Genomic DNA, 15,730 nt, shown 5'->3' on the forward strand with positions numbered 1-15,730 from the left:
TGATAGAGGAAGAGCCAAAAACCCCTGGGCCAGACCTAAATGAAAAAAAAAGATACTAAATGCCACGACTGTCACCTGGACATGCAAGAGCAGCAATGACTCCCAGACAGTATACCTTCACCACTGCAGCCATCTTATGTGGACTGAGCATAAAACAAGAGGCTCCTAGTTACATTTGTACTTCTGTCAGACATTGTGAAAACAAAGAGGCTTCAGTATCTCGGGTCAGTGAAAAGCACATGAAGATCTGAGTGTCCTTCACATATTGCAGTACGTTATGTGTCTCCTCTGTTGCAGAGGATCAGAGTCTGGCCTCAGCTGCAAAACCTGGCTCTTTATCTCAAGCGGTAGAGACTCATGCTTTTAGCTCTGGAGGTCCCTTCTATCAGCAAAAATGCCGCCATCACACAAAATGCTTCACTATTTTCCTGAGCAAATTGAAACTTGTATTTGAGGACCCTATGGGAAGAAGACAGGTACTCGTTACCATTATTTGGCACCTCTGAGAGAACAATAAACACGGTAAAAGAGCTATTCCAGCCAGTCCAGTAAAGTCTCAGAGGCGAGTCAATAAAACGTCGTGGTCAATGGTATCGAAGGCTGCTGATATTTCTAACAAAATCAACCAGGACACCAATGGCTACCAATAGAAAGAGACCATCAGCCATAGTTAACAAGATTCTTTCTATACCAAACTCACGTGCAAAACATCAGACTGGAAGGGAACAAAGACATCTGGGAAATCAAGTTGCAACTGGAGCAGCTCCTACCAAACCTGCTCAATAAACTTGGCACTGTAAGATGTTAAAAGATAATAGACTAAAAATGTAAACATGGGGCTTCACAAATATTCCCAACAACAAAAGGCACTGGGTAGGAATATGCAAGCCCACTTGATTATGCCCTGAAGATGCTGGAGGAGGCTATGCTTAGATTGCCGGCTCTATGGAGCAGGGACCACCTTTTCATTGCTTGTGTGAACAGTGCCTAATAAAATAGGGCACAGATCCTGGCTGAAGGCTCTAGGCATTACTACTGCAATACAAGCCATACCAATTAACAATGGACCTTTAAGGAGCAGTACCACATTAAGTGTGGTTTCAGGAGCTTATTGGGTAAAGGGATTTTTGGGGTAGAAGATCACTGGGAACTGGTCAAGACTGGTTAATCTAGAGGAAGACCCACATTTTTGGATACTTATCTGAAACAAACCAGAACTATGATCCATTGGAGAGTCATTCGTCACTAATTTTCACTCTCATAACCCTGACTGGTTATTTATATACAGCACGCATGCAGAAATAGCACTACTTATTTTGTCTAATTAAATAATTCACCACATAAATGCATTCCTACCTGGCATGTCCATATCGATGTGATGAGGAATCCATCATCTTTAAAGACATTGAAGATTTCAATGATCCCTCGGGAATAACCAAACACAGACACACTTGCGTCTGATACAGCCAGATTAAATGTAAGATAATCGGTGGGCTGCAGGACAGCTCTCTGCTTATAGAGTACAAAAATCACAATGCTGTTTCCAAACCAAGACATCCATCCTGAAAAATGAATTAAATTCCATAAAAGTCAAATTAAAAACAAACAACAACAAAAAATCAGGAAACAGCGTGATATATAAATGCATGATGCCCATATGTTGAAGGACAGTACAATGGCAGGTTATTTCATTAAAAACAAATAAACCCAAACATTTTTACTCCACTGTGTTGTGTACTAGGCCTCCTTGAGTACCCAGGTATATTTCACTTGTTAATTTCCTTCTTCTGAATAACACTGGTAATAAAACTGAATAGCAACAATGCACTTATCCACCAAAGAACAACCATACACAGGTAAAGAAAAATTAAGTCTCTAATTAGATGGGATCCATGAAGCATTCCCAGTACAGAGACGAGAACCATTCTGCCGAACGCTACAGCTGTAGAGGCATGCCATATCCATTTGCCTGGTAATGGCTTGTAAAAATGTGTGCAGACGACCACACAACAGCTTTGCCAGTCAGTTCTAGAAAACCACGGCCCTGTTCAGCTGGCGAGATGGAATTGCTTCTCATGGAACAGTCTGTGATCTCCTTGTGACAAAGAATACCGATTGGAATGCTGTTCAGAAATGCACATTTTAATCCATTTGAAGATAATATTTTGAAGGCCTTGTGTCCTATCTTTCAACCTCAAATAAATGAGCAAGCCCTCAGAAACTGGAAAGCCTTGTTTTCTGTTTAGATAGAATTGTGTATCCCCTCTGATACTGAAGGTACGGTGATGTCTAGCAGCCATCAGTCTTGTTGGAAGAGAAGAGCATAAGGTAGGAAGGGAATTATGAATCTGGTGAAAAATCAGTCAGGCACTTGTGCACAGAGACGATGATTTTTAAAGGTATATAGGCATTGCTCCACACAGTGTTGCAAGGCCTAAATCCCAGATTTTTAAAGGTATTTAGGTGTCTATCTCCTGTGAGTCAGGTGCCTAAATACCTTTCAAAATCTGGCCTAAGTGACTTAGATGGCTAAGACTCATTTTCACTTAGGAACGTATGTCCCATTGACTTTCAATATGACTTAGGCTCCTAAATGCCAAGCCATTTTTGAAAATTTAAGGACTTGTCTACATGGGGACATGGAGAAAAGTTTCTAATTAATTAAAGGTGTCAATTTGAAGAGGATTAGTTAAACCACATTAAATCCTTGTGTGGGTGCTATTAATCAGAATTAAATGTGTCTTAATTTGGTTTAGTTTAATTCACTTTGGAAGCAAATTAAATTAAACCAAATTAAGGCCACTTTAATTCTGAATGAAGCTCTTGAGGTTTGATGTGATTTAAATTCACAACTTTAGTTAATTCAGATTAACTTTCCTGGATGTCCCCATGTAGATAAGCCCCAAATCACTTAGGCCCAGCTCCTCAAATATATTTAGGCACTTAGTTCTCATTGGAATCAATGGAAGCTAGCTGCCTAGATACCTTTGAGCTTCTGGGTCTTAGACTTTGCAACACTGAACAGTGCAATGGTTTTAAGTCTGGGCCAAAGGACCTGATCCAAAGCCTGTAGGATGTCAGCAGGAGTCTTTCCATTGATTTCAGTAGGCTTGGGGTCAGGTTCAAAGCACATGGGCACAAGTTACATGGAATGTCATTGACCTTATGGAAAATAAAATGGGTTCTGTAAAGCAAGGGCTGCCATCTCAGAAACCTGGCTAGCACAGACAATTGCTATTCAAAACAGTCTTAAGGGTTAAAAACTTGAGAAACTGCCTACATAGACTCCAAAAGAGGATTTATCAAACCCTGCAACATTAGATTCAGCCTGCAGATGGGAACCATCTGTGTATTAGGAGGCTTAATGCTAAATGGAGCTCTGAAGAAATTTTTGGGCAGAGGGGCTGTAGAATATCCCTGAATAGTCTCACTAATCGCCGCCAAAGTGGGGAAACAATACATTAAGGACATGAGGGGACAGACTATCTTCCTAAAGGCTTGTAGAAAGCTGTCTAGCTCTGCAGTGTTAATTATGAAATCTCACTAATGGCATGAACAATTTATAGTCAGGACAAGTTAACTTGGAAGGTACTCATGAGGCAAAAAAGATTTCCCATTACTTTAATCCAAAATGCTAACCAGCTTGGGCCATCAACCCATAAAGGGCAAAATTAACAAGTATCTTCTACAACAACACAGAATTCATCAGAACATTGGGCAGCTGAAGACAGGAGTGAGTCAATGGAATTACTTTGGATTTGCACAAGTTTAATAAGAGTAGAATTTGGCCCTTGATTTGGAACTAATTACTTCAGTATACATAAAAATTGATAGAGAATGTTTAAATGTTACAGAACAGAGGTTCCTGAACAGTGGTTCATAAAGTCATTATGCTAAAAGGCTGCCAAAGTACTGCAGAGGATGGATGGGTTTTCCTTAAAATCTATTAATATGTAAATTTCATTTGCACACAGTTCATTTGCTGGGAATATACAGAACTACCTCTGTAGCACAGCGAATGAGGAGAATTTTCAGTTAAAAGATAAGTTAAATGAAAGAGAGGAAGAGATCTGTTCCCCTGGAGAAACACAGACCTTTCTCAGATTTGAAACTATAGAGAAATCTGGAGCATGATAGTGTGTGAGAGTGTAGTGGGGGTACTTTATAATAAATGCACTTCTTGATGAGTGAAATTACAGAGCAACCTTGTGTATGGCACAGCCACAGGTGGAGGGAGTTGATTTTACAGAAGCAAGCGGACAAGCTTTCTCTGCTGTGTCGAACACTTGAGATGTGTGAAGTGGCTTGCAATTTGAATGTGTTAATGTACAGAGCAACAAACTGAGGGGAAGTTATTCTAATTACATCAAATTCTAAGGCAAGCAGTGGCACCCTCATAAAAATACTCCAGAAACAAGCGCCATCTGGTGTTTTTTGCATATAGCAGCAAAGAATTCCCGCTACCGAGGATCTGTTAAAAATATATATATTTCCAGGCCATTAAGCATGCAAAACTGAACCCTGTATCATCACTGATGTGTCTTATTAAAGTCACTGACTATAATACACATAAACCAATAAAAATAGTTTAGTTTACAAAACAATTTAGATGATGGCTCGATACAGGACAAAATGCAATATAGTGAAAAAGAAGAGCAAGGGCTTCACCATCAGTGACATTGGGGGGAATTCCCACCAGTTGCTTTGCAGATGGCATATGTATCAGGATAGATCATATTTGAGGAAAGAGCCTGGAAAGAAACATCTGGTATATGAACTACTAAGAGGTACTTGTATTCCCATGTGGTGTGTCAATAAAATAGTGGATAAAGGAGAACCAGTTGACATAATTTATTTCACCTTTCCAAAGGCCATTCACAAATGCCCTCACAAGAGGCTACTTAAAAAAACAGAGGAGTCCTGGAGTGAGGGGCAAAGCTCTGCAATAGATCAGAAACTGATCTCCAAGAGCGAGAAAATAAAGAGGAATCTGCCAATAATCAATATAAATCAGAAGTTAGGAACTGTAGAAAATTGATATGAGAAGCAAAGTGACATAAGGAGAAATCTATGGCCAGTCTCTCAGGAGGATGTAAACAGAGCTACTAAAGTTAGACTTTTTTAAATCAGCAGGTTAAGATAGCTTACATCCAAGAGTTTTAAAAGAGCTGGCTAAGGAGCTCACTGGACCATAAATGTTGATTTTCAATAAGTTTTGGAGCACTGGGGAAGTTCCAGAAGATTGGAAGAAAGCTAATGTTGTGTCAATTTTTTAAAAGGGTAAACACAATGACTCAGGAAATTATAGACCTGTCAACCTGACATTGATCCCAGGGATGATAATGGAGCAGCTGATATGGGACTTGATTAATAAAGAACTAAAGGAAGGTAAAATGTAATTCATGCAAATCAACATGGGTTTATGGAAATAGGTCCTCTCAAACTAACATGACACCCTTTTTTGATGAAATTTCAAGTGTGGTTGATAAAGGTAGTATTGATTTAATATACTTAGACTTCTATACAGAGTTTGATTTGGTACCATACAACATTTTGATTAAAAAACTAGAATGATATAAAATTAACAAGGCACACATTAAATGGATTAAAAACTTGCTAACTGATAGGTCTCAACATGTAACTGTAAACAGAGAATCATCTTTGAGCAGGTATGTTTCCAGTGAGGTCGCATAGGGCTCAGTTCTTGGCTCTATGCTATTTAATATTTGTATCAATGATCTAGAAGAAAACATGGAATCATCACTGATAAAGTTTTCAGATGACAAAAAATTGGGGAACTGGTAAATAATAAAGAGGACAGATCACTGATTCAGAGCACTCAGATTGCCTGGAAAACTAGGCACAAGCAAACAGCATGTGTTTTAATATGGCTAAATGTAAATGTAGGAACAATGTATGCCATATGTACAGGATAGCGGTCTCTATCCTGGGAAGCAGTGACTCTGAAAAAGATTGTTTGCCAGAGGCTGGGAATGGGTGACAGAAGATGGATCTCTTGATGATTACCTGTTCTGTTCATTCCCTCTGAAGCATCTGTCTGAAGCTGGATCATTGATTTGACCCAGTATGGCCGTTCTTATGTTCTTATATGGGGGGCGTGGTGGATAATCATCAGACCATGAGTTCCCAGTGTGACATGGGATGCATAAATATGGGTCTCAAGTAGGAGTAGAGGTTATTTTACCTCTGTATTTTGCACTGGTTCAAACACTGCTGGAATACGATGTCCATTTCTGGTGCCCACAATTTAAGAAGGATGTTGATAAATTGCAGAGGGTTCAGAGAAGATCCACGAGAATGATTAAAGAATTAGAAAACATGCCTTATAGTGATAGATTCAAAGAGCTCAATCTATTTGGCTTAACAAAGAGAAGGTTAAGAGGTGACTTGATTACCATCTACAAGTACCTACATGGGGAACAAATATTTAATAATGGATTCTTCAGTCTAGCAGAGACTGGTATAACACAATCCAATGACTGGTAGCTGAAGCTAGACAAATTAAACTGAGATTGGATGCTTGAGATTTATGCTTTAGAAATTATTCTGAGGAAGTTCTATAGCCGGCACTATACAAGAGTTCAGACTAGATGCTCTTCTGGCCTTGGCATCTATGAATCTTCAAAAAGGCCAACATTTTACGATAGCCTAGATCAAGATGGCAGCATTTTAAAAATAATTTACTTTTGCTGCCATGTATGTGACACTCCAGTAAGCTTTAATCATGTCTCAGAAGCTGCTCATAACTTGATGTCAGCATTATTCTGGCTGTTCTGAGGATGTCATGTTTCTGCTAGCTTTCATTCACTGAATGAGCTCTCAATCTGCTGCAGGAGAGTTTTGCTGGTGTTCTTATTTAAATAACCCAGAACATCCTGATTCAGATTGCTCATTGCTGGAGCAAGCTGCGTAATAAAACAAAAGCTAACAAACAAATAAATAAAATCAATTTAAAAAACCTCATCCTCAACCTCTTTACTGCAGACATAACAAACTTGGAAACAAAGCTGGGATTGATGGCGGGGTTTTTTTGTTTGTTTGTTTGTTTTAGAAAAAACATGAGATTGCATTTGTGAAAAGAAAGGAGAACACTATAAGCGTCTCTGGAAGACATCAGAAAAACAACAACATATTCACACTTCCTAGACTGCAACCTCTTGGGAGCAGATTTCACACTTGGCTATCATCTTTTCAGTGGCAGTATTCATGCCAGGCCAGAACAGAACAGAAAACCTCCTGCTCTGTCCTTAGACTTCTCAACACCCAAATTGGCACTTTTGCAGTCCCCTTATTTGTGAAAAGCTGTGTAGGAGTAGAGTTAGAACATTCAAATTGCAACCCATCAATATGGCACTGTAAACATAAACAACACACCAATTGGATCTAGTGGGGGAAAAGACAGTAAAAGTGAAGTGTCAGACTCAGCTATTATCAGAGGCAAATGGACCTGCTGTTTGGGGCAGAAATTGGATTGGGTAGCTAAATTTAGACAGGCCATGAATTAAGACAAATCACTGATGCACTAGAGGAATTGTGTACTAAATATGCCTTTTTGCTCATGACAAGAAAGAGGCAAAACTGTAGGTTACAGGGAATGCTACTCTAAAATTCTGCTAATACTCTTATACACTGAGAGACTTTATGAATCATTGACTCAAGGAACTGGAATAGGAAGAGAAAATCTCCCATGTTGCTCACAATGGTTCTGATTATGCTACATTTATAAGAATGCCATGGAATGAGGTTATGCGCCAACTGTATTGTAATTCATTGTGGTTTTACCTGTATAAACAGGACCAAGCCAATTTAAGGGTACTGTGCTACAGCCTTGATTTTTTCAATCATAAGTTAAAGGGTGTTGTTTTTGTGTTTGGAAGTAGCCCTTTCTAGAGGTCAGAACACAATTATTATTTTTTTTTCTAATTATGCTGTCCTCTTTTCCACTACTATAGATGGTTTGTAAGCTGCCTCCTTTCTCAACAACAACAACAAAATCCAAACAAAAAGCAATTGGAAGAGGTTTGCACAAGAAGTAAAATTAAAACACATTGTTTAAAAATGATGTAGGATAGAAACGGCAGAGCTGTCATTAAAAACTATTCCAGATCCAAAAAGTTCCTAACCTGCTTTTCACCCTACACTTTCATGTTTAAGATCACAATATTCTGATCCTATTTTCAGGAATTGGTTTTTTGTTAATTTTCTCTGTGGTTTGAATTTTTGTGTAGTTGTTTTGTTTTGAGGGGTGTTTCTGTGGGAAGAACAGGTCAAAGAAATAGGTCTTGCATTTTGTTTTGACTGTGTAGAGATTCACAGATATGCTGATTACAGCTGAGTGAATAAAATAGGAAAACTTGAAAATATATTCATATGAAATTAACTAAAACATTCTGGGTCCATCTGAAACAATATTTTGGGGGTTTAAACATTTTTTTCTGATTTTGTTTGATTGACATATTTTTTCAAATTTTTCATTTTGATTCCGTCTTTTTAAGGTGTTTTTTAGCCTTTTTTTTTTGTTTTCTTAAAAAAATTGGCCACATTTGAATTTGAAATGTCATTTTGAAACAAAAGTCAAGTTTAGACTCATTTGAAAAAAGATCAGTTTTTTTCCTCAGCCAAAACTATTTGTCAAATTCTACCTGAATTTGCATGTAGATTCAGAATAACAAAAAATGCACTTTTTGGGAAAAAAAATCTGTTAGTTGAAAATAATTCATTCAGCTCTAATTGTGATATCTTTTGGGAAGTAAGAACAAGTCCCTAAGTACAGTATTTGGAGTGCTGAAGTCTCTCAAATATGTATGTGGTAAAAAAAATTGATAACTAACCATAAACATCATTGAAATCTCAGGATTCAAGAGAATAGGGCACCTTCTTTAGCAGTTCCCAAAGTGCAACAACTGTCTTTCACAGGCACCATATTAGCAGGATATTCTGTATAAATTTCTCTGGGTTCTTGCTAATGCATATGATCTTTTATGGCTGCCTGCTGTAAGCCAGACACGTGGGTATAATACATATACACTGAAATATCTTCCTTCCAGAGCAAGCTTTGCTCCTTGAAAGCCCTTATGAGCAAAAAGTGACAATGTGAAAAATAACACCTCCTTATACCACAGCCCTGCTTCCTGGGTAAATTAGTTTTATCTTCTGACTTTACTGACATAAATACTGTGGTGACCATTGCAGAACAAAGTCAATGCAGCTATGGGAAAGCGAGGTAGAGTCTCTCCTGGTTGTTACATCATCAACAGAATGTATAATTAAGTTCCAAATGCAAAATTGTACATATCAGTTGCACTTGAACTACACCTCTAAGACACCTCAGTTGGACAAGTTTTACTGGTGATTATACCTGAGTTAGAGTGAATACGGCTGGCAATTATGAAACATCTCTACTTATAAACATGGAGCTAACTAACATGAAAACCTTTGCTGCCATATGTAAGGAGTCAGTTATCATAGTAGGACCACATTTTAAAAGAGTACAGGGCAAAAAGCAATAGAGAAACTTGGTTACGAGTAGAGTTTAGGCCTTAAAGCAAGAAGTTAGATGAAGTGTAGATCCGAATCCAAAGCTTGGGAATGTTTGGATCTAGTGTATTGATTCGTGCCTTTGTCTAATTTCAAATAAGCATAAAGAAATTCATTGGTCCTGTAAGAGATATAGTAATAGATATAGTAGACTTTCACTCTATGCATCCGAAGAAGTGAGGTTTTTACTCACGAAAGCTTATGCCCAAATAAATCTGTTAGTCTTTAAGGTGCCACCAGACTCCTTGTTGTTTTTGTAGATATAGTAGAAGTACACTGAAATGTGAAAAGGTTTAAATATGCATATGGATGAGGTGCTAGCTAGTAGAACTGGCCAGGAAATAATTTTTTTATAGGAATAAAGAGTACCAGAGTACTTTTTTTTTTAATTTTCATCAAAAAAATTTCTTCACACATTTCTGGGTTTTGACTGAAAACCAGCAGTTTTTGGTTCTCAGCAACCCTAGAAATAAACCACTGTGGCCAAAAAACTGAAATGTTCTGCTTTATGGATACCTCATCTCCACCCCCACCCCCCAAAAATAGTCAGAAATTGACATTTACCTCAGAAATAGCTGTTTTAACAAAAAAGGCATTTTTCATTTAAAAATATGTTGAATGAAAATTGTCAATCGTCTCTACTAGCTAATCATTTGTAAGACTTTGAGGTGTTCCACTGGATCAGTAGGAATGATGTCTGCTTGGGAAATTACTAGCTTTTCCAGCAATAACACAAATCAAAATGTATTCACTACTGAAGTTAACGCTGAGAGTGTACTAGAGACTTCAGATTCACAATGAAGTTACATCAAGGATCGATTTGTCCCAATATGTCAACCAGCTCTAAGCATTCTGAGACATTTCCCAAAAGACAATATTTGTAAAAGAAAGGGAAAACTCTTTTTATTATTCTTCATTGTATCATTTTTATTTCTTTAGAGAAACCTGCAGCAAAGGGCTGGGGAGGAGTCTGGTAGGTACCAAGTAATCACAGAATCCCATTCTCAGCAGGGCTAATCAGTTCAGACCTGATCTTGAACCACTGAAGTCAATGTGTGTTTTGTCATTGACGTCAATAAATACAGGATCAAGCCCTAATTGAGAATGTGTTCTAGTGTGGTTCATTCAGTAGTTGATTGTGCTGTGTGCTTTCTAGGCTGCTGATGCTGCATGAATGTGTTTGCACCTGTGCACATAGGTCTGGGATAAATCAGAACATCTCTACTTCCTTTTGACCACATTATTTTTATTCTGCTTCCTAATAAAGTGGCTGCTATTTTTTTTTCCAACTTTTTTCTGAACTGTCTTATTCTTTACTCCAACTACATTATGTCGGCTATTTTTGTTGATAAGTATGCCAGTCTCGTATAGACAGAAGGAAAGGCCTTCAAGCCTCTTCATCATGGCTGTGAGTTTTCCTTTACAAGTATCAGGTGGTGGTTTGCAGCTGCTGGTACCGGGGGGGAATACATGATAAGCTTAGAAAAAGAAAAGTTTATTTAGCGTGATTATTTAATTTACAAGCCTGTTTCTCAATGGTTGTATTCAGGAACTATTTCTAGTAACATTGCTGTGGAGTTCTCATTATGTGCAACATCTTTTATATGCAGTTTCATTTCTTTATCATTTAAAAACAGAGATAGATCGATTAGATAGAATCACTATAAAGCTAAGACGTGATTGTGAATTATTCTCTGGAAAACAGTTACCTTTTGATATTGTTTCATATGAAGTCAGAATAATAGATGGCTATTTTTATTTTCTTTGTCAACTGGTACATCTACATTCTTTGAAATTTCATAAAGTCTGCCTACAGAACAACAGATATGGTAATTCACCATCATCCTGCACTGAGTTTGCTGTAAATTACAATACAGTACTTAATCAAAAAAAAGTCTTAGGCTTGGTCTACACTAAACCCCCAAATCGAACTAAGGTACGCAACTTCAGCTACGTGAATAACGTAGCTGAAGTCGACATACCTTAGTTCGAACTTACCCCCGTCCAGACCCGGCAGGCAGGCTCCCCCGTCGACTCCGCGTACTCCTCGCGGCGAGCAGGATTACCGGAGTCGACGGGGAGCACTTCTGAGTTCGATTTATCGCGTCCAGACTAGACGCGATAAATCGAACCCAGAAGTTCGATTGCCTGCCGCCGAACCAGCGCGGTAAGTATAGACAAGCCCTTAGGAACAAAGTAAGTTAATACGAGGTTCCATTTTCAAACACTTTTAATATGAGTGTATAATAACTGCCTTGCAATGTAATCTGAATATCAAGTTTTTAGACTTTATGCACGTATTATTGTAACTACTGATAATGAGTAATAATTTAGTACTTTAAGGAATCTTTAATAGACTCAGATCAAGAAAGTTTCCTCTAAATGTATATAAAATATTAGATGGAAGAATTTTACAAACAAATTTAAAATATGATTGTAGAATTCTATGTAGAATTCTATTTCATTTAACTAAATGTATTAGTTTTAGAAGGTGAACTATTTGCTGAACAATCTGAATATAGACTTCAGTAAGCAGAAGATAGAAGCATAGAACACTAATTGAATGCCATTGAGACATTTTGAGAAAACAAGGTAATGTCATATTTTTCTGCACAAGATATTTTGTTCGTATCCACATCCTAAATGAACCTTAGTTAAAGGAATAGCTTGGACTATAATATCATATCCTTTTGCCCACAATACAAATGTTTGCATTTAAAATAAAATATAATACTAATAAAAAAACCACTAGCTCCTTTTTTTTTTTTTTTTTTTGAAAGAACTTTCTGAAGAAAAAGTTGCAGTTTATGACATCTTGTTCCTTTGTGGATGAACACTATAGGAATCCCTTTGAACTTTAGTCCAAACTTAAAAAGGAGTTTCATTTCATAAGCCATTCAGAGGTACAGTACATACCTAAAGCCAGTAGGTAGAAGCCTATAATAGTCTCTCCTTGTTCTGAGACAGGAGGCTCTTTGTTCAGAAAGGTGATGTTGTTGTTCCTCCATGGTGCCTGTTGAGAAAACTGGAGAGACATTTTCAGGCAAAGCCCGTGACCCAGAACTTGCCCTTTTCTCCCCCCCACGGTTAGTCTCAAATGCCCAGTAAAAGAAAATGGTCTCTGGCTTTCTTAAACTTCTGCTCCTTGCATTCTAGGAAGCGGTGCCCTGAGACTGAAACTAAACAGGGAAATCTCAAGAGACAAGAAAGAGCTTTGCAGCCCTCTGACCTGTTCTTATTTACTAATCCTATCTATTAATACAGCCCATGAATCTGGGACCAGACCAAGGCAGCAGATTTCCTTATATCCCTGGTGCTTCTAAATGCAGAAATCTTTAGTGACTGCAGAGAGTATATTAGACAAAATGATGATCATTCTTTAAAATACAACTATATGTCATATAATATAATAACCCTAATGATATTTACACACACACACGCCTGCACAAGTGTATATGTTATTGTAAAAATACCATAATGAACCTGCTCTGCCCTCACTGAAGACAATGAAGATTATCATTGAACTCAAATGAAGAAGGTTCAGGCCCATATTTTATAAGGAGAAATATATTTTATGGATGCATTTTACTACATTCTGTGAGCTACCTAGGAGTCTCCTGAAAATTGTCACTGAATAACACTGTGCTCCACCGCTGGTCCATTTGCTCCATTGCACTAAAAATCATCAGTTTCACTTTGTGAAATTGTGAGCTAAAGCTTTGGAACAAACGTTTTGAATCTGGGCAGATGATGTAGTTTCAAGGTGGATGTGCATGTTGATTTCTGAGCAGAATCCTCTCTGAAACAGCAGCACTATAGTAAGTGCCTAATGAGCCCTGACATGTGATGGGGGATTCCATGTCAGGTTACCAGTGTCAGGCAAGAAAGTTCAGACTCTTACCAGTGTGTCTGTGTATCCCACCTAAACTCTCTGAATGACTTTCAAATGTTACTTCTGGTAGATGTATTGTGGGCCACATTAGCTCCAGTGTGAATAACCTAACCCATCAGCTTTATTCTCATATAGCAGAGGAAATCAGTTTGCTTCAATGCAAATACAAGCGTTCCATAGGCAGGGCTGCAGTTAATTAGAAAAAACCCATCATTTTTTCTGTTTTGTAGGCAATATGAAATAGTGTGGGTCTGATTTTCAGAGTGCTGAGCACCTGCAGCACTTCCACCAGAATTGGAGGTGCACTGGGCTGCAGAAAAATCAGCTCTCATTTTGAAAGCAGCCGCTGCATGTGATCTCAGGGGCTCACCATTTGTTTTATTTAGTCTTCACTGAAGCTACAGTCTTCTAATGATTATTAGATCTTTTGGATGCATTGGCCCAATTATAGGCTGGATTCTGATATCAATTACACTGATTTAATCCTGGATTAACTACGTGGAACCAATGGAATTACTTCAGATTTTCATCAGTGCAACAGAGATCAGAATCTGCCCCCACATTTAGCTCTACCCAACTCCCTGCTCTGAGGTAACTACTTATACTACCCCCCAGATGTGACTGATGTCTTATATACAGTAGGGGTGGAAGTTAGGTGCCTAAATACCTTTGTGAAGCTCATGTTCGGGGGGTTTTTTGTACTGGCATAGCAAACCCACGTAGCTGCATCTGTGCACATCCTTAGCATAAATACTTTGCACTGGTGTAAACTGAGATGTGCACTGGTACAGTTCACACTGGTTTCAAACTGAGTTAAACCACAGTAGTGCAAGTCACGGTTTTTGTTGCTGTGGCATGTCTACACTAAGGGCTTGCACCGGTACTGGAGATACCAATGTAAAGATTATTTGAGCCTTATAGAGTCAGCCTAAAACGACCTCATTACATGAAGAAAAGCAGAGCTTCTGCTTCATTGGACTTCAGCTTTCAAAAGTTAAACTTCATCCTTACTGAAAAGACGCTGCATTATGAATCCTGGGTGTGATGAACACTAGAAAGAGGAAAGCCCATTTCACTACAGAGGTGGTTTACTGGGATGGTACAATCAGCCCAATGCCTACCACTAACCAAGCTATTATTAAAAAAAAAAAAAAAAAAAAAAGCCCAGATCAAGGATGTCCTTGGCTCCATGAGTGAGTTTGTCTTGTCTCCTGCAAAAACTCTTCCCCTAATGATCCTAGCCCTGCACTGATGAAGAGAGTCCTGCTCAGCACTTACTAGCAGGTAATCCCAGTCTGCTTTGCTTCTTAGAGGACTAACAGGCTTTTCTCCTCAGGCCTATTAATACAACATATGAATACATAAAGTCATACCCTTTATAGACGTTCAGCAGCATCAAGATACAGCATTATATACACACTCTAATCCCTCTATGCAGCAATTAGAATGCTGAAAAAGCCAAAATCCAATTCATAGTGAAGAAACCCAGGTTTTTCCCTCTGAGGGACTCCAAACAGCTAACCTACCCCACTTGTGCCACTCCCCAGAGGAAGAAGCCTGTTCCTACATGCCTCAGTCTCAGGCAGCAGACCAGCCTCAGGCAGCTGTACTTGATGAAAGGAAGACAAACATTTACTTGCAAATCCCTCTTAATCAATGATTTGTTTTTATCTCTGCTGCCGCAGACTAATACCTTACTTCAGGCTTTTCCGTCATTTGTCATTAAGCCTGTCATCCTGAGGGGGAAAAGAAAATAAAGAGGATAATAATAGAAGATGTTGCAGCATCTTAGAACAGGCAGAGGAAGATACATCGACTTTTGTCGGCCTGTAGACAATCCCTTATCCTTAACTGCTAAAGGGGAGGGGAGAGAGGGCACCCACATAGACTCAAGTCATCTTGTTTCAGAGACAATAGAATAGGTTTAGCCAAAGCCAACCGCTGTATCAGAAGGTGGGACTCTTGCTTTTGCCTTAATGCACGTCTCTGAAATGACTTCAACCCCTGGGCCAAGATTTTCAAAGATAGGCACCTACAGCCATTTAGGCATCTAAATAAGTGGCCTGATTTCCACAAGTGCTGAACTCCTATCAGCTCCCATTGAGCGGGGTTCACGTCCCAGCTCCATTTAGCACATGGCGACCCTGTCCCAAGTACCGAAACACAGTGCTGCAAACACTGCAGCAAAATGAATCAAGACGTGAATTATACGGGTATTCAAAACCCCTACAGTGTACTCTAACGGCCAAAGTACTGGGTGACCATGGCCACTTCCCCACG

The 15,730-nt window shown here is 38.6% G+C and overlaps 1 protein-coding gene across 1 annotated transcript in view; it reads right to left on the minus strand.

Moving 5' to 3' along the window:
- LOC117874080 (opsin-5-like) overlaps positions 1 to 12,595 on the minus strand; it is a 47,807-nt gene extending 35,212 nt beyond the window's left edge. The window contains exons 1-2 of the mRNA XM_034763886.1: positions 12,475 to 12,595; positions 1,357 to 1,562 (exon numbers count right to left, since the gene is read on the minus strand). Coding sequence (XP_034619777.1) covers positions 1,357 to 1,562; positions 12,475 to 12,595 — 327 coding nt within the window. The remainder of the gene's footprint in view (positions 1 to 1,356; positions 1,563 to 12,474) is intronic.
- Between the last annotated feature and the right edge of the window lie 3,135 nt (positions 12,596 to 15,730).

The sequence above is a fragment of the Trachemys scripta genome, chromosome 3, assembly GCF_013100865.1.
Source record: "Trachemys scripta elegans isolate TJP31775 chromosome 3, CAS_Tse_1.0, whole genome shotgun sequence".
Lineage (NCBI taxonomy): Eukaryota > Metazoa > Chordata > Testudines > Emydidae > Trachemys > Trachemys scripta.